This window comes from Diachasma alloeum, unplaced genomic scaffold (assembly GCF_001412515.2).
Source record: "Diachasma alloeum isolate Michigan unplaced genomic scaffold, Dall2.0 Dall_scaffold_11508, whole genome shotgun sequence".
Taxonomy (NCBI): domain Eukaryota; kingdom Metazoa; phylum Arthropoda; class Insecta; order Hymenoptera; family Braconidae; genus Diachasma; species Diachasma alloeum.
This window is the reverse complement of record NW_021682666.1, coordinates 26,670-46,095: the sequence shown is the minus strand read 5'-3', so window position 1 is coordinate 46,095 and position 19,426 is coordinate 26,670. Positions and strand designations below refer to the sequence as shown.

The 19,426-nt window shown below is 34.9% G+C and overlaps 1 protein-coding gene and 1 long non-coding RNA gene across 2 annotated transcripts; both read right to left on the bottom strand.

The window, feature by feature from the left end:
- Positions 1-2,777: 2,777 nt before the first annotated feature.
- Positions 2,778-19,184, bottom strand: LOC107046992 (hairy/enhancer-of-split related with YRPW motif protein). The gene is made up of 3 exons (XM_015269720.2): positions 18,649-19,184; positions 18,022-18,236; positions 2,778-4,046 (listed from the first exon to the last, which is right to left on the bottom strand). The coding sequence occupies exons 1-3, from the start codon at positions 19,182-19,184 to the stop codon at positions 3,661-3,663; spliced, it is 1,137 nt and encodes a 378-aa protein (XP_015125206.2). The 3' UTR covers positions 2,778-3,660.
- Positions 8,237-9,606, bottom strand: LOC107046993. Its single transcript, XR_001461625.2, has 3 exons — positions 9,466-9,606; positions 8,974-9,119; positions 8,237-8,332 (listed from the first exon to the last, which is right to left on the bottom strand). It is a non-coding gene; the product is annotated as an uncharacterized LOC107046993 (long non-coding RNA).
- Positions 19,185-19,426: the final 242 nt, after the last annotated feature.

The window sequence follows — 19,426 nt, the reverse complement described above, 5'->3', positions numbered from 1 at the left end:
GTAGAATAACAAGGAAGAGCAAATAGCTGAGACCCCTCTCGCGAAGTAATACTTAACGGTGGTGCCGCGAGGGCAATGGGCATGGACGATTACAGGTAAAAAAGAGGAAAACAGAGTTTTTACTGGGTAAGAATCCCAGATCTGGTTTTTAACATCACTTTACCAGAATCTTTTGAAGATTTTCCTAAACCTCCATAAAAAAAAAACACGCACACACACACACTCACACAGACATGTCTTTGAAAACGTCATAGAAAAATTCTAGGGGTCATGAAATGTGGAGATATCGTAAAATTTCCACTTTCGATTTTCGGGATCATTACAATAACTTCCCTATAGATCGGGAAGTTGAAAATAAAACTACCAAGTCCATGTTCAAGTTACTATGCTGAAGTAGTCGCCATTTTGGAAGTTTTGAAAATGATTGAAGATATAATCTTATATCTTCCTATAATCTTAATTTGATTTGTTCAGATTCGTTGACTACAATAAAATAATTGGGGCCAAAATTTCTCGATCCTAACGCTTATGCTGAGATTGTTTAAATTAAAAATAAGATACATGAGTTGGGAAGTGAGAATATTGAAGTTAAATTAATGTACATTCCAGCACACAAGGGTATTACCATAAACGAAAGTGCAGATAGATTAGCCAATCAAGCGGGAGAGGAAGTAGAATTTTATAATGATAATAAAATTTACTGGAAAGAATTAGAACATGATTTGAAAAAGCATTTAGTCCAAGACTCCAATGTTTTTCTGCGTTATCAGAGTAAATCGAAAGGAATAGGTATTTTTTTCTTTGAAAATGTTAAAGACTTTTCTTATAACAAACAATGATTTTTAAAATCAAAAATGACAAAAAGTACGATTACAAAGGAAAATAGAATTAAATCGAATCATATGCTTTTACACAGTCATTTGTATAGGAAAAATATTATTGATAACCCTATTTGTATTTGCGGTGCTATGTTTATAGACCTAGATCATGTTATTTGTGAATGTGAACATTATTCAATCAACAGAGGTAAACTAATTTCTGATTCGAGAGATCTTGGTATCAATCCGAACGATAATATTCAAAAAATCTTTTTAGAAGATCATTTTAAAGTTATTAAAATCATATCAGAATTGCTAGAAATCTATCAAGTCAAAATTTAATTTATTTTTCATCTAAGTGTGATTGTCCATATCATAAATATTGTTACCCATGTTGCATCTGTTTTGTCTGAGAATTAACTTATTAAGGAAGGAGTTGAGAAGAAAGAAGACCAAATTTTGAATGGAATTGGTGCTGCCCTCTAAAGGGGTTTTCAGCAGTCAATCTATGACGAAAGAGAAACAGTTACTAGAGAGCTATTGGCACTTGCCTCTACAAGAGTGAGAGGATAAAGCTATTAGGATTAGAAGAAGAAGAAGAAGCTCAGAATCGGAGCTCATAGCCCTGAAGATGCAGACTGCAATGTTTGCGAAACGTCGGCGCAACGCTGAAACCAAACGCGGCATCCATCTGGAAGCCAATAATGTCAAAAAAAAAGAAAATTGTAAAAGTGGCCTTGGATGATCCGACTCCTCGCTGGGGTTGAAATACTAATTTTCCCCCCAATGAACCGCGGGCAGTTCCAGCGAGGAACAGTACATGATATTCTATCATGTTACAATACATACCGATATGACTCTAAAAACATCATTTCTTCACGTTTCATAACATTCTAGAGCATTTGCGATCAAAATTAGAAAACTGAAAAATCAGTCAAATACAAGGTTTCTATTCGGGAGCAAAAACAAGTCATCTCCGTAATATTCGTTAAAGAAAAAAAAATTTCACCTAATCAAAACAAATATTGGTCATACTTGTTCCGAGTTGGTAATTTTATTCCCATTTCAGAGATATTGTATATCACCAAATCGGTAATATTTAATACCGAATATTTAATATTACCGAATTGGTAATCTAGAATACGAGATTTAATATTCTCTTTCCGTGCTTGTACCCCTCATCATTCCACGATAAAATACTAATAGCAATTAAATGTCAATTATATAAAATTTGTTGTTGTATATTCTACAATGGTCGCCTCGCAAAGATGATTCAACACTGACAATATTAAGAATAATCGAGACACAGTGGAATGATCATTGTCAAATACGCATTGCGTTAGGCTTGCAACACGTTCATTATGGAATCTAAACGTGAAGAATTTTTTGACTCTAAAAAGAGTCAAAATTAGATCAAGAAATGAGTGATCGATAGAAAGCATTTTGTTGGCACAAATGATTCATCAAACTAAATGATTCCAATAATTCTCAAGTTTCTACATCTCCAACCAACAACGCACAAAACATGTTCCCCCGCGTATCGATCGTATTCTAGCAACCATTTTTTTCAAGAAATAAAAAGGGAACAATGGTCACGTGCAGCCGAAAATCCACTACAAATTGGTTGTCGAAGGGTAGAGAAGTAAACTTCGATAATTAGAACCGGTTTTCTTTCTCCCTTGTGCGGAAATAACTCTTTCCAATTTTTATGAAATGATTATTCCCTTCAAAACTACTAAAATTGGCAAAAAAACAGAAAAATGTGAACTCCAGCGCTCATGAATAACAAGCGAAAAGGGGTCCATAAAGCATGAAAAAGATAAGTAGGGTTTTACTATATAAAAACACCTTTGGGAAGGACCAAACTAAAAGAGAATAAATTTCCAATCTACTTAAACGCAATATTTTTATTAAAAATTCATATTGCAAAAATATTCTTTCACACATGGATCTAGATATGTCAAATGGCACTTCAATGAAACTTACAAATCTTATCTCATATACTTCAATAAATATACAGGAAGATTAGGTAAAGGAAGGGTTCCAAGAGAGAGCAATCGATTCCGTATTATTATATACAATTTTCCCTATTTACACTATACAAACAGAGTCAACTGCTCTTTCTGATTTTTCAAATAAATAATTTTTTGAATTTTAATTCTTCTTCACGCTTGATGATACTTATTTATGACTATGTATATTCTCACTCAAATTAGAATTTTTTGTTTTGTTCCTGAGTTTTTTCTTTACTTTCATTTCTATGTTTTCATCCCCGTCAACAATCCAGATATATTTGACCACGCCCGACCTGATTTTGGCCTATTCAGAATTTCACATTTAGTCCAAATGCCGAAAATTTTTTACTATGGGCTTAATTCTCGTTTTCATTCTGTTACTCAATTTTGCAGGGGAGTCATTAAGCAATTATTTGTCTCCAAAAATTGCATTACTAATTATTGATTCATCTTGACAAAGATCAATACTCAGAGGAATAATTCAAAGAATCTCTTTCAGTAATACTTTTCAACTATGGCCTATCACTAAAAAATGTATGGGTTTAAGAGGTTTTCCCAAGCAGTAGCTAAATTCATCATCGCAGTTAATAACTGAAAATGAATATTACAATAGGCCCAAACGTTTTTCAATTTGTGCTAGACTACACTTGCAAAAATTGTGAAATTTGCCCACCTGAAGAAAGAGATTTTCATTTTTTTTATAAACCCATTCATTTAACAGTTAATCTTATCCAATTAGTTATTTTCAATACTGAACTATCGTACTTTCTTCTTCAATTCTTTAAATGTCCATTTGTTTAACTTTATTTATCCTTTATTTTCCTTTTTCAATACGCTAGTTCTGCACCCCAAGGACGATAAGGCTTCCCATGCTGCTGCTGGGGATACTGCGTTGGATACTGTCCCCAGCCCAGAGCGCCACCACCAAGAATGGGTCCTACACTGCCTCCACTTGATGGCATACCTGATCCATCATAACTTGTAGCTGCCGATGTTGATGTTAGTGACGAAGTCTGGGATGCAATCGGGGCATTGCTAGGTGGATGCTCTCTATGAAAACTCTGCAAGTGTGACAATAATCTCAATCTGAGTGGATCTCGCTCATCAAGACCCTCCATTGTAACCAGATAACGGCCCACTTCGGCGGCACATTCACCCCAGCCCACTGCGTGATAATCCATCGCTAATTTTGTACTGTCATAGCCCTCTGGACCTAAAACATCAGCGTAAAAATTGATTTAATCAAACTTCAGTAGGCTGACAAAGAATTTTCATGGAGATTATCATGTCAATCTCTTAGAATCTGATGAAGAAAAAAGAAAGAGGATAGATTCTTTTTGGTCTTCCATGAAAGTCCCAACAAAAACCATTTCCGCATTGATTCCTATAGATTTATTCTTTGCATCCTTAGAAAATAGTATATTTTATTACAAGTGTGAAAAAAGCGGAATGTTAATACGAGTAAAGTTTCTAGGGACAGCTGTAGGACACGCACAGCCGAGCGATAGACGAGATGAGCCAAACGAAGGGGGCACCAGCCCAGCCGAAGAGCCCTCGGTTTGGCTAGTCGAGTCTATCGCGAGGCTGCGAGTGTCTTACGACTGTCCCGAAAAATATTTTATGTCATTAGGCCTGAAAAAACCGCGATTTTAACCTCGCTTCGCTCGGTTAGATCGCGGTTTTCGAGCCCAACTACATGAAATATCGTATGTCACGGCGATAAAAGCATTATCTGGCGAATGTGATTATAATCTTCGCCTTCGGCTCGGATTATAATGCCACATTCGCCAGATAATACTTTTATCGCCTGATGACATAATAACATAGTAAACACACAAGTTTAAGATTTTTCCTTTTCACACGTGTTACGCACACTATTTTTTTAAATTTGTGTTCGGAAAAATCATACATAATTTTTTTTTACTACTAAATCGAAACTACTTTTGAACGAAAAATACTACCAACCCCTATCAGTGTGAGGGGTGCGGAGGAACAGGGAATCATGCTCATGTATCTAGGCGCTGTGTGATGTAGTGAGCGTCCCGTTCAGAATATTGATAGAATTGGCCAACAACGAATGGGAAGTTTGGTGGAAAGGATGGGTCGGAAGTCAAACTATCAATTAAAGTTTTAATTCATAATTTGGAACTCAAAATATGCTGTGATGATATTCTAAGCACGGAATTATATTGATGATATAAACAACAGATTAATTGAATTATCGAGTAAACATTATAATTGTCCAAACCGTTTAGGTCAAAGGAAAATAGAGTAATTGACACAATTTATAACTGTGTTGGCACGCACTTTTACTAGAGTACTCTGGGTTATGTTTGAGAAGGAATTAGATAGTAATTATGATTGAAATATTATTCAGTGAGCATAGCAATTAACATATCAGCGAGTCATTTATTACAATTTGCAATGAGAATGATTATGAAAAATTAATTGAAAAAAGAAATATTCGATCTGGTAGGAAAACGAATGTACGAAAAAATAGCCGATGTGTAGTAACACTCATCGTGTGTGGTAAACGACAAAATGACCGTTCATTTTCGGTCATTTTTTCCACCTACCTAGGAAAAACGACATAAAGAAAGGGGCATCAACAACCCCTTGGGGTGGCGCTACTATATAGTATATATATAGTATATATATTTTTTTATAATCAATTATACTAAAGGAGAAGATCATATCTCGAAATTGCGAGGTATCGACTTTTTTTAATCGAAAATAAAAATATTGATTATCAATGCAAACAACTGTCGAGTATCGAGATTAGAAAAAAAAAATGACAGTTTGTGTTGATGAAAAGATTGAGACGAGAGGGCGCCATCCGGTAGTGACGCCACGGAGTATGGTTTTTGGGGTAAAGAAGAGTTTTCGAGTTAGAATTGTATAGATAAATTCAAAATAGTATTTAGTTTAAGACAATCAATTAGGGCGATATCTCAAGCACATTGAATTATACGATATCATAAGGGCAAAATGGATATTTTCTGACGTCATTCGATTTTTTCGGGGTAAAATGGGTCTTTTCTGAACCACTACGATTTTGTTGGGGCAAAATGGGTATTCTGTGAACTTTTACAATTTCATTGGGGCAAAATGGGTGTTTTGTGTACTCCTACGATTTCATGGGGGTAAAATAGGTTTTTCGTGAAGTCTTACGCTTTTATAGGGGTAGAATGGGTGTTTCGTGTACTTCTACGATTCCATAGCGACAAGATCGGTATTCTGTGAACTTAATAAAACTTAATAAAACTTAATAAAACTCATCACATAAATTCGATATCACATGCATATCATCACGATTTGGACCACGGCTATCTTCAAAACTACATCGTATAGAGATTTGATAACTTCATCCCTGTACTACATACTGATCCGTTGCAACTGTGATTCGTTGAGGAAATAACGGATTTAGGGGACATATCCTACCAGACAGGTAAGTCTTTTATATTTTTCTTTTAATAATATCATTATGAATCTTTTTCGTAATTTTCGTCTAGGTCACAATGCTTCTGTGTAAAAAAAATTGGGTGGTGCCAGATGGTATGACCGTTGTGGTCTTTTACCTACCCGTCCCAGTACCTACGCGGTACCCCAGCCTAATTCCCTACCCGCACTTGCCTCTAAGCTAACTTATATCTAACTCCACATAACTAACTCCACATGCACTGGGTTCGTTTTTCCGGCGATGAAAAAATCTTTCATCACCGGGACTCGAACCTGCGCTACTGGGACGCTTTGGTTTATAGGGCCAGCACGCTGACGACGAGCCCAAAGACGTCCTCTCCAATGCTTCTGTGTATTAATTATTCATTTTTTTCCAAGTCGACAATTATTATCGAAATTATTATATTCTGTTATTATTATATTCTGTTATTATTATATGAATAATTTTAATAGAAAAACGTACGGCATTACAGGACTGCCAAGGAATGGTGTCGTTATTTTGGCGGTTCTACACGGAGAGAAAAGTTGGATAAAAATTATGCTCAAATCTAGATAAAAATTATGCTTCTGGAAGGGTAATTCTGTAGGAAAAGTTCACGATTCAATAAATATCCTTCGAGTGGATAAATTTTGACTGACATAGTTGAATGATATTTATCCTTATCCGGATAAGAATTATCAGTGTCAGAGAATAAAAATTATCGAAAATCCTGAGTTTTTCTAAATATCCGTATAAAAGTTACCCAACGGAAGGGTAAAAATTATACTAACCTCACCTAGTTTTTTTTTTTCTTATGGTGCTACAGCTGTCTTCTGGGTTCAGCCATTGATTCCAGCCTAAACACATAAAAGTTATGATGCAGAGGTGACACGAAATTTGCTATCCTCACGCTCATGATAATTTTTATCATCTACTCCATAAAAAGTGAAAGCCCAATGGCGTGACAGTAATCAAGTACATTAATTCAATTTAGTTTTCATGTTTTTGAATATTCTTTCGAATTGATTTTCGGATTGGAGTGGAATACTTTTCTATATCAATTTTGAATTTGCAGAATAAGTATTTTCATTGTTCTAATTCATTTATCTCTCATAAATGTTCTACTTCAAGTTTGAGAGAAGAGTGGGGGATATTCTTCGGGATTTCTTTGGGGTTATGTATCAGTGGGGTGCCTTCCAGCCAAATCATTTGGTTTATCGTTGTATTCATCACAGTTTTGTCAATCTCTCTTGACGGATTATTGTTTGTCGTCCTCGGAGGAGGTATTAATTGCCTTGTAAATATTCCTCTAAACATTGGCAGTAAAAATTGGGTGGTGCCAGATGGTATGACCGTTGTGGTCTTTTACCTACCCGTCCCAGTACCTACGCGGTACCCCAGCCTAATTCCCTACCCGCACTTGCCTCTAAGCTAACTTATATCTAACTCCACATAACTAACTCCACATGCACTGGGTTCGTTTTCCGACGATGAAAAAATCTTTCATCACCGGGACTCGAACATGCGCTACTGGGACGCTTTGATTTATAGGGCCAGTACGCTGACGACGAGCCCAAAGACGTCCTCACATTGGCAATAAATTATTCAGAGAAAAAAGTGCTCCAAAATGGAAATGAAATACTTTCACATTTCCAAAACGTTTAATCCCAACTTTTGATGACCAAATTCATAAAATATGTAATAATGATCGTTATGAACTCATTTACGACAAAAAACCTTGAGAAAATTACGAAAACTCTCAAAGAAATGATGATGTAAATAATTTACTCCAAAATGTAGTTTTTGAAAATGATTTTGAATGTTTCCGTTTATATAGTTTTATTGTCAGTTGATACATTTCGTGGTGATTGATTAATCAATTTGTATTTTAGTTCTTGGATCATCTGATCCAACGATAGATAAATCTGAAAGAAGAGTGGGTAGGGAATGAAAAATGAAGAATCTTAATAGCATTATATAAAAATTTATTGTGCATAAATCTCAGAACCATTTCTTGACAATACATCTCCCTTTGGGTGTATCAGGTACCCGGGATCACCCTGAAAAATGAAAATGAGAAATAAGAATATGATGTGTGAGTTTTATTTTAGTAGTCAAGTGGTACCGAGTCAAACGTCAGTTCCTTACATGTTGTAAAATGTCGAATTATCTCGCCATTGAGTGATTTTAGGAGGGAATGTTGAGAGACATTTTTGGTACCAAATTCTTTCAACTACAAAAAAGATTTTCTGAGATTTCCTCCCAAAATGACTCATTACCGAGATGAATGCGCCTCACTGTCCGCATGGATTCCATGATTTTTTTATTTGGATTTTTTTCATCTCGTTAAATTTCCGATTATCTCGATAACAAGCGATGTTGGGAGAAAATGTCAAAAAACCTTTTTCGTTGGGAATTTCCTACCCTGTAAAAAAGGTCTTCTGATATTTTTTTCCAAAATGACTCAGTACCGAGATAAATGCCTATCACTGTTGGCATGAATTCAATAATTTTTTACTTGGATTTTTTTCATCTCGTTAAATTTTAGATAATGAGCGATATTAGAAGAAAATATCAAAAGACCTTTTTTGATGAGAATTTCTTCCCCCACAAAAAAGGTCTTCTGACATTTTCTCATAACATTGCCCATTATCGAGATAAACGGACAATGGATAAAAATGTCGAATTTGAAATCAGATACCATTATAACTCGAGAGTTTGATGTCACTGAAATCGAGTTACATCATCGAAGGTCACTGCACATTCACGTCGATTATTTGGAATTCTATCTTCATGCGGAATAGTTTAAGATCTAATGTAAAATACCCTTGCCATCAAGAGCACAATCTGAAAGAAATTCCGAAGAACCAACAAGCGAAAGTTAAAAAGTTATTTAAAAAAAAAGTTAGGTTAATCAAGAGTTCTGGATGTGGGATTTTGGTGCAATGGAAGATGTACTTATTATGACATCAAAGAGGCATATGAATGAACGCCTTCAATTGATGGAAATTGTTTAAATTGTTGTTAATAATTTAGAATGGCTTATCAGGATACGTTCGGACACTACGAAACATATGAGGGAAACGTCGAAAGATGGATAAAAATAAAAAAAAAATAATCACATTTTGAAGTAAGACAATGCAAACCACATGTTCCAAATCATTTTAAAATTATTTCATCAACGTTTACTTACCTCAATAATTAAGTTTGTGCCCCACCTGAACAGCTTGGACGAGTTGATTATTATCACTTTATTAATACTTTCATATATTACGTATAATAGGTCGTATCTCGTATTGTAATCATCGAATAATACGTTGCACTTGTTGATCGACGCACTGGTTACGTTAATACAGGAACTGGAGAATTACCAACCGGGGCCGAAGCACGGGATTTCTACTTTATCGAGGTAGAAGTTATTCTTTGGAAGGGTAAAAATTATCTCACGGTTTTCAATAATTGACCGGGTAATGATAATCTTTATCCTTCGTAGGGAGATTATTTATTCATGTCAACATAAAATTCACCAAATGAATGATGAATTTGCCGCTTCTTTCAAAAAGTTATCCTGCGGAAGGGTAAAATTTATTTTATTTATTATAAATTTTATTTTTTGATAATTAATTTTTATCAGAATTTAGCATAGAAATAACTTTCAGTACACTTTTATCCTACCAGAAGGGTAATTTTTATTTTTTTTTTCTCTCTGTGTACGGAGATGTTCCTCCATATTTCCACGCTTTTCCATGGAATCAGTTCTATTTCCTACAAATAGGAACTAATACCTCGTATAAAAAATACCGGAGGGAATAGCAAATATTTACGTTTCAATTTATTCTGAGCTGTTTCAGCATAACTTAGAGGTACCTTTATTGGAACCATTTGCATATATTTTGTAAATGTTTCACAAATTACAGGCAAAAGGTTATATAACATTTTCTGAGGGAATTGTAAATTTCAACTTTTTAGATGATTTTCAGACATCTCAACCTATCTTTCGGATACAATTTCTTCAAAACTTTTTACGGAGAACTTCTGAACATTTTGGAAGATTTCTGAAGAAATAACTTATTAATCTTATAAAAATTTTCTTCACGGATTGCGTATAAAACCCGATAGAATTTACGTACATGATGATCGGATATTTGTATAGGAATATTTTCTATACGATTTATTTCTACACATAAATTTTGACGTAATTTTTTGTTTTCGTATGAAAGATATGTAAACGCTCTAGAGAAAAACGTAGAGAAATGGTGCATCTCCATATGAAATGTTTATATACATGAGGTAGTGTGTCGTATAGGATCAAACCTATAGAAATCGTATAGAAATAATTTGTATTAAAAATATCCGTATCAAAATATCCGAATATCATATGCGAAAATCCTATATAAATTCTATACGCAATCCATTTTACCCCCATGAAATCGTAAGAGTTCACGAAAAATCTATTTTGCCCCCATGAAATCGTAAGAGGTCAGTAAATACCCATTTTACCCCAATGAAATCGTAAACGTTCACAGAATACCCATTTTGCCCCAATGAAATCGTAAAAGTTCACAGAATACCCATTTTGCCTCCATGAAATCGTATGAGGTCAGAAAATACCCATTTAGCCCCTAAGAAATCGTATGAGTTCACGAAAAACCTATTTTGCCCCAATTAAAGCGTATGAGAACTAGAAAAACCCATTTTGCCCCAATGAAATCGTATGTGGTTAGTAAATACCCATTTTACCCCTAAGAAATCGAATGAGGTGAGAAAATACCCATTTTACCCCAATGAAAGCGAAAGACGCATTCTCATAAGAACTTCCATGAAATTGAGCAATGCGGCCCCGACGGCGCTATTTAAAAAAGTGCGCGTTGATTACAAAACGGAATTGTAACCTAAATTAAGAAACAAACATCGTGTATACATTAAATACATCAGTGCATCAATGCATATTTTCTACTTATGGATTTGTGTATAATGAGGGGAATGGAAAATTGCATTTTGGTGATGAATGTTGAAAATTGAAAGGGAGTTGGAATGATTGATTATTATGTGAACTTGAATGTCAGGAGTGGAATAAAATAGAAGTGGTAAATTGCTTTCGTCACAACATAGTCAATATATTTTTGCTCCTAAATTAGTAAATCGCTTCCGCATGGGATTTCTATAACAATGCATTTTAAATCGAATTCAATGATTTATTCAATTTGTTGACATTGCGTCAATGTTGGCCGTCAACATTGCCCTAAAAATATTGGTTTTAAAATAATTTTTTTCACCAACAGATAATGCAATCAATCTCATGGTCGAAATTGGTCAAGATGGCATTGGGAAGAATATTTTAAATCATAATTACATTCATTTAAACGATTATTGTTTCAGTTATCGTCGAAAAACGATCGGTCGCATACGCACACACACACACACACACACACGTCCGGACATCGTCCGGACATGGTCTCAAAATAGCATATTCAAGCTTCTGAGGCCACAAGTAGTTATCCTGTTATAAAAATTAGAATTTTCTAATTTCAAAAATACAATGCTTCCAGTCGGAAGCAGCAATTATTAAATGTCAAAATAGAGCAATTTCACTATTTTCATACAAAAGTAAAATGAATCCCATATTTTTCTAGACCATTCAGACCAAATTCGTAATTTCCAAAAATAATTTGATTTTAATTTTTTTATTCGAATTTTGGATTTAGAGACTTTGTGTAATGATATCATTACGTTAAAAAAATCAAAGAATAATGATCAAAAAATCAAAGAATATTGAATTTACTGCATGGAATAAAAATAGAATACTTTTCATTCAAAGATTTTCAATCATCTAAATTATTAATTGAATTTGCTAGGAAAAGCTCGAAAATAAAGAATGCATAATTAGCGACTTTCGAACAAAATTCCATAAAGACTTGGTTTTTTTCGATATTCCCTTCTTAGGAATGAAGAATAGAATGGTTCAAGCTTCCGAAAATATAGTTTTTTTCACATAAAATTGATTTTTGGTGCGATTCTGGGAGCAGAAAAATTCGTTACAATTCAGGAAAAATTATTTTTTCAGTGAAAAACTGATTATGATTGAATCATTTATAAAAAAGAGTCATGCTCTCCAAAAATTGCAATTTTTCAATCATTCCATTAGTCTACTTCAAAAAGACGACTTTCTATTTTTTCCCTATTTTTTAAATATTCCCTCATAATTATGAGTAAATAGCAGTTATACTCTTGAAAAAACAATTCAAATTTTGAGGACAGTTTAATATTTATCGTTAGGAGTTTGAGACGGAAAAGTCAAGAATTTTAAAATTTCACTGATTATTTTTGGTAATCGGATCTGGCCTTCCCTGCGCCAATCAAAGTTCAGTATTCAATAACATGAAATATTTCCCAATTAAAATTACAGCGGTTTTTTTCCCCGAGCTGTGGATAATTTCCCTGTAGCTTTTGATAATTTCCATCTAGCTCTGCAATTGTTTCTCTAACCCAATAACTGTCAAATATTATCCTGTGGAGTGAAAGAAAGTCATAAAGAAAGTCAAAACGAATCAGTTCGGGAAGGATCCGATTACCAAAAATAATCAGTCGAATACCACTCGACCTCCAAAATTAATCGGACATTTCCGTCATGTTTTCCTGCATATCAACGATCGGGATAAGTTTTGCACAAAAATCTGCAAAACTTCTCGCTCTCGTTGCTACGCAACAAAATAATCCGGAAATATCCGATCATTTTGGAGGTATCGTGGTATTACTACTGAACATTTACTGCAATGCAACATTTTTAACAGCATGAAGATAAAATCTCTCGAGTTACTTAAATTCTGATTCAACATATGAATATTCTGTACCTAATTACTCGATAGTTTCGAATGCTGAAGCAATTATAATTGTCCAAATCGAAAATAGAATTATTTAACTTTCTTAATGTTGCGTTTAGTAAGGTTTTCTCCAAAGTTGGTTAGAATCAATAGCTAGAATTATGAGATTATTGAATTTGAATGCGACACAATGAAAACCATGATCAATTGTTTCACTTTGAAAAAATAATAATAATATCCGAATTAAAAAATTTTAGAGAACAAGAATGACGATATTTGTGTCATATCCTGTGAATCATTAACATGAATTTGAGGTTCACGGAAAAGGATGGAGCAGAATTCACACTGTCATTTCAAGTTTTTCTATTCAATTTTGTACTGGAAACATGAGATGACGATATTCAGAGAATTGCCAGTTTTTTCCGGATGTAAGATGATACAGCAGTTTTCCGGAGAATTCAAAACAATTATGAGATAGTCTGAAAAAATTCGAGAAAATCGAAAATTCGTGAAAACTGAATTCTTCGAAAATTAGTGGAAATTTCGGGTATCTCTCAAATGTTAGAGAATTTTTGAATAAATAATGGGAGAACAATTGATTGGAAAAGGTGAAATTTTCCAAATAAAACTGATGTGAAGGAGTTACGAGCTCCCAACAATTGCACTCCGATTGATTGACGAGGAACATAATTTGAAAAATTCGAGAAATTATCGGATTTTCTCAACAATTTCACAAACATTCTCCAAAAAAAATTCACAAGAATTTCGGAATTTTCTGGAAAATTTAAAAAAATTTCAGATGCATGATTCAAGTTGCAAGTCCTATAATATCTAATAAAATTGTAAGAAAAATTCTGAATGACGAGAAAATACTCCGAATTAGCCGAAGAGCATCAGAATCGGCCTTATAATTTTTCCAGAAAAATAGTTGAATGCTGTTGTAAAGGTGCAAAGGAGAGTAAAGGGAACAGCAAAAACTAAAAAATTTTGAGTTGTAAGAAATTTAATAGGTATTGTTTTGTACTCTGAATCGAATTTTGATCATTATTATAGTTAGAACCTCATTTAAAGAGTACAGGAATTCAGAATTAGTGAATCACTTATTGAAATATTGACATTGAACAGGCGGTCAATCGATAAACATTATTTCCATGAATCTTAACACTCAGTATAATTGGACAATCATGAATCATTCATTTTTGAAAGAAACACAAGGACATAAATGAAAAAAGACATAAGGAAAGGGCATCAGCGTCGCGGCCACGGCGGCCCTAGCAAATATGGAAAAGGAGCCTTTCAGCTTGACTGACATAACAATGCAAAGTCGAAACTGTTAAGAGTCTCAACTTAAGACCAATAGGAATATGAAAATTTTACAGTAGATCGTATTCCTAACGAATGCTCATTAAGAGAAAATTTCTGGAAATTAGTGACGATGTGTTTCAACTTCTTCACAAAATCCACATTCAATAGGATGGATAGAGAATGAATTATAGGAACCTTAACCCTCCTGAACTGGCGGGTAGAGCGGCGCGCCGCCACCAACTACTCAACCTATAGGGCGCCACTGCAGTGCAAGTGAGACGTAAGAGATCTAGCCAGTTCAGGAGGGTTAAGGAAGTTTACAGGTTTCATCAAAAATCAGAGAATTGTCGGTTTTTTCCGAATGTAAAATGATTCGGGCGTTTTCCAGAGAATTTAAAACAATTATGAGATTTTCTGAAAAAATCGAAAAAATCCACGAGTTTTTCGGAAATTAGGAAAAATTTTCAGAATCTCTTAGGTATTAGAGAGTTTTTGAATAACCGTGAGAGAACAATTGAGAGGAAAAGGCGGAACCTTCCAAATAAAACTAATGCGAAGTAGTCACGTGGCCCCAACTACTGCATTCTAATTGATTCAAATGGGAAAGAAGATTATAATTTGAAAAATCTGAAAACATAATTTTACAAAAATTTCCAAGTCTTTCAAGCAAAATTCACAAGGATTTCGGGATTTCATGGAGAATTTGAAAAAATTTCAGATTCATCAAAGTTTCAAGTTCATGGCATCATCGAATAAAGTTGTGTAAAAGAATATGAATGAGGAGAAAATACTCCGAATGAGTAAAGGAGCATCAGAATCGGTCATATAATTTTTCCAGCAAAAATAATTAAATGCTTTTGTAAATGTGTAATTTTAATAATTATTGTTTGCGCACTCTGAATAGAATGTTGATTATAATTATACTTAGAACATCATTCAGTGAGCACAGAAGTTCAGAATTAGTGAATCACTTATTGAAATATTGAAATTGAATAGGCGATGAATCGATAAACATTGTGTCCATTAATCTTACCACTCAGTTTAATAAGCCAATGATAAATAATTAATTTTTGGAAGAAACAAAAGGAAAAAACCAGAAAAGGCATAATGAAAAGGCATCAACGTTGCGGACGCTCGCGCAACCGCGGCAGCGCTAGTCCTATATAATCCTATTTAATAAAGAAGATGGGTCATTAATCAAATATGGCGGATTTCATGGGGATAATCAATTATTTCGCATTGGATTTCAATTAATGGAATATAATTGGGCATTACATCAGCTGATTAGTACAAGGTTACGGGGAAGTACCACAAAATGGCAGTGTCAAAGCTGGCGCATCAATGTTTGGAGGAAATGCACGCGAATTCCAAAGCGGATTTCTAGCCACACATAAGAAACGAACCCCGTGTATGCATTAAATACATCAGTGCATATTTTCAATATATATTTTCATAATAAATCATACGTAATGATTTATTATGAATTGAATCGGAAGTTATTTGTCGGAGATAAGTGCTAAGAACTGACAAGCTAATTGGAATGATTGATAATTAGATTAACTTGAATGTCAAGGGTGGAGTTACGAACAATATTTTTCATCACAATGTGGCGGAAATTGGACTTTTAGGCACGCGGAGCGTGCCGAAAAGTTCACTTTTCGTCACGGCGTGATGAAAATGATTCAATTAAACGAAAGATTGGCAGTCGAAAAAGTAGCATTTGAATTCAATTTGATTGAACAAACCTCTCTAGAGACCGGGATTCGGGGATATAAATCATGATTGCCATGGGAGAAAGGGGTGGTGTTATAGAAAAAAAAGAGGAAACTCAGTGAAATATAAAAAATATATCAAATGCAATGCTCGTAATGAAATTAGATTTGGCATTTACCAGGCCACGACACTGATCTCCCCAATTCCCTTGAGCCTATGCGCATACACAGAAAATATGCGCAAAGGGGAATCGTCTAATATTGTAGGATATTGGTAGATTTGTTGGTCGTATGGTGTGCGTGGAGTATTGTGGGGACGTTTTCTATAAATATACACGCACACTAATGGAGGGGTCCAAGGAGGGGTCCAAGGGGTCCAAATGTTTCCCACGCTACCTGTCCTCCATTCGTCGGCAATGAATCGACTGGTGCCAAATCCTTTAATTTTTTTTCATGTAAGCAGTCTGCTGAAAACTATTTTTATTCATTTATTTGTTTACGATTTCTTCAACATTTGGAAAAATGCTATCACATTTTTTGATTATTTTTTAATGTTTTTCTAACAATGCTAACTCATTGCTAATTGATCCATTGCGAGAAAATTATTCTCATTTTTGTCTTCCTATTCCATTTTCTTTGCAAATTTTTATGAATTTTCTAGTAACTATTTGAAATTGTTTCTAATGAGAAAAATCTTACTATTTTTAAATGTGAAATTTTATTGATTTATTGTTTGTTCTAGAGTTCGTTGATTTGTTTCTTCGAGTTGAGAGAGTTTTCTCATTTGTCAAATGAAGAAAACGATGATATTGAGTACACAAATGAGTAAACTATAAGATCAGTATTTCCCACAGTGTTCTACATCTGCCCGATGCCATCCAATGGGCACCTAGTACATTTTTCGGATCGTTTCAGTAGTATGTTATGAGTATAACAGGGGAGTTTGTTCCCCCACCATTCCCACCATGCTGCAGTGGCACAGTGGTAGGGATTCAGTCAATCGTGGGAACGCCATTCGGAAGAGTTGTTGACTTCCTCCGTGCTTCCCACAGGATCTCGGGGTGGCTATGCGCCAAGCACCTGCCTTACTACGTGTTCCTTTAAAGGACTCCCAAGTGATGACGGGGAGGATATTGAAAACGGATCACGTGAGAGAAAATACGGAACGGAGTCCATTAACTCAAATTTTATGAGTGAAATATTTGATATTTATTTTTTACAAATCATGATTTTTTCAACCAAAAACTCATGATGTCAATTATTAAATTTCATTTCATCAACTTTTGCGTCAAAATTGTTTTCATACGGGTGGAAAATTTCCAGGGTATGTAGTAGTTATTATCATCATAAAGATTGAAATTCAAATTATTCACCAAGTTGATTAATTTAGTTGAAAAAATTGTATCATTCCATTTGGTATATTTTACATTTCCATTCTCTCGTAAAGTCAAATCCATCAAGTATAAATCAAAGCAATTCGTACATTAACTTTCTATTGTGGAATGAGGTAGCACTACTGAAGGGCGTTAGTATTCATTTACGTTAACGCCGTCACTATAATATATTCACAAAAGAGGGCTAAACTCTCCGAGCGTTCTCTTTCGGTCCTGATTTAATTTTCCCAAAAACACCAGATGTTAATACAGTTACCGGATTAATACTGTTACCCCCTCATCCCTCTGTGACTCAACGCTGTATAGTCAACAGGTGTTTTCCGGTGGCACCACAAATATCCAAGCGGTAGAGTGAAAAGCGTGAAACTTCCGTAAATATTTCTCCGAAAAATTCACATCCGTCCTAATACATGTCCATTGAAAATCCCAAATCCGCATTCAATTTCATCTACACATGCAACATCCTGTATAGCGGCTCAAATCTGTTACATAACCAATGAGATTTAAAAATGTCTACCTTTGTTCCTAAGGGTGCGGAGATGTTCAACAGTTAGCTGCAGAATTTCCGCCTTCTCGAGTTTCCCAGAGTGCGGATCCCTTGCTGCTGCTGGTACCAGCCTCCTCAGCTCCCCCAAAGACGCGTTAATTCTATCCCTCCGCTTTTTTTCAATCATTCCCCTTCGTCTTTTTCGCGATGCATGTTGGCACGAATCGCCACCAGGTGAATTGCATCTGAAATCAATTGAAATTATGCTATCATTGTTTCTCGCGGATTAAATATCAGTCTAGACGTTATTGTTAGTCTCCGATTGTTGGACACCATTACAATGGTCAGTTGATTACAGGAATAAATAGAACGAGTTGAAATCATGAAAGATTTTGAATATTCATGACTGAGATTTCTGTCTTTCTCTCGTGAATTAATTATGAGACTGAAATGATTGTTCTATTTGAAACAATATTAAAAATGGGGAAACAATTCAATGTAATCGAATTAAACCAAACAAAACACTTTTTTTATGTCCCTATAGAAATAGATAAAACATTCTTAAGGAAATTCATCTAATTCTGCTTGCACTGAAAAATATTTAAATTATTCAAATTTATTTTGACAGATTTCGCTGCATTTGAACGAAACACTTACGGTTCTTTTCCACTTTCTTCCGAGAAGACATCGTCACAATCAGAATCACTTCCGATAGTCCTCTTGAGACTCCTCTGATGTCCCTGATTCTGTGAATCCCTTGGCCTCAATTCAGGTCCATCAATTTTCAACTCTGGCAATTCATGACTCGGCCTTAACTCCGTTAATTCATGAGTCTGTCTCATGCCATTCATATCCTGATGTTGACCCATGTCATGCCTCATCTCTGTCCTCATCCCTCCCTCATTTCTTATCTCGGGTCTGTGCATCTCCTGGTGTCCAAGTTCTTGACGATTATGCATCTCTTGATGTCTCAACTCGGGCCTCAAATCGGGTCGCATCTCGTGATGACGGACGTCAGGGTGTTGGGGTTGATACGAACCATGGTGAGGGGGTGGCGGGTAGCCAGGATAATAGTGGTGGCTTGTAGGTGGACCGGGGATACTTGATAAGTGGGTTTGACCTACTGGGGTCGTTATCTCCGAAGATAGTAACGTACTGTTTTCGTCAGATCTAGCTACCACTACACGCCACATTTTGGCTCGCAATAATTATAAGTTCACTTCAATGCACTCGAAAAAACTATACCATCACTCATTCAAAATTTTTAGAAGGTTGCTTGGTAAAAATTCCAAATAATTCCAATCACTTAATTCCGGTATTTGAAAACCAAAAGTTGATAATAACTTTGAACTGTCTCTTGAACTCCGTCGGGATAATTCAAACACTTTCAAAAACTGAAGTTAATGCAAAAATGAGAAATGCAAGTGAGGCCAGT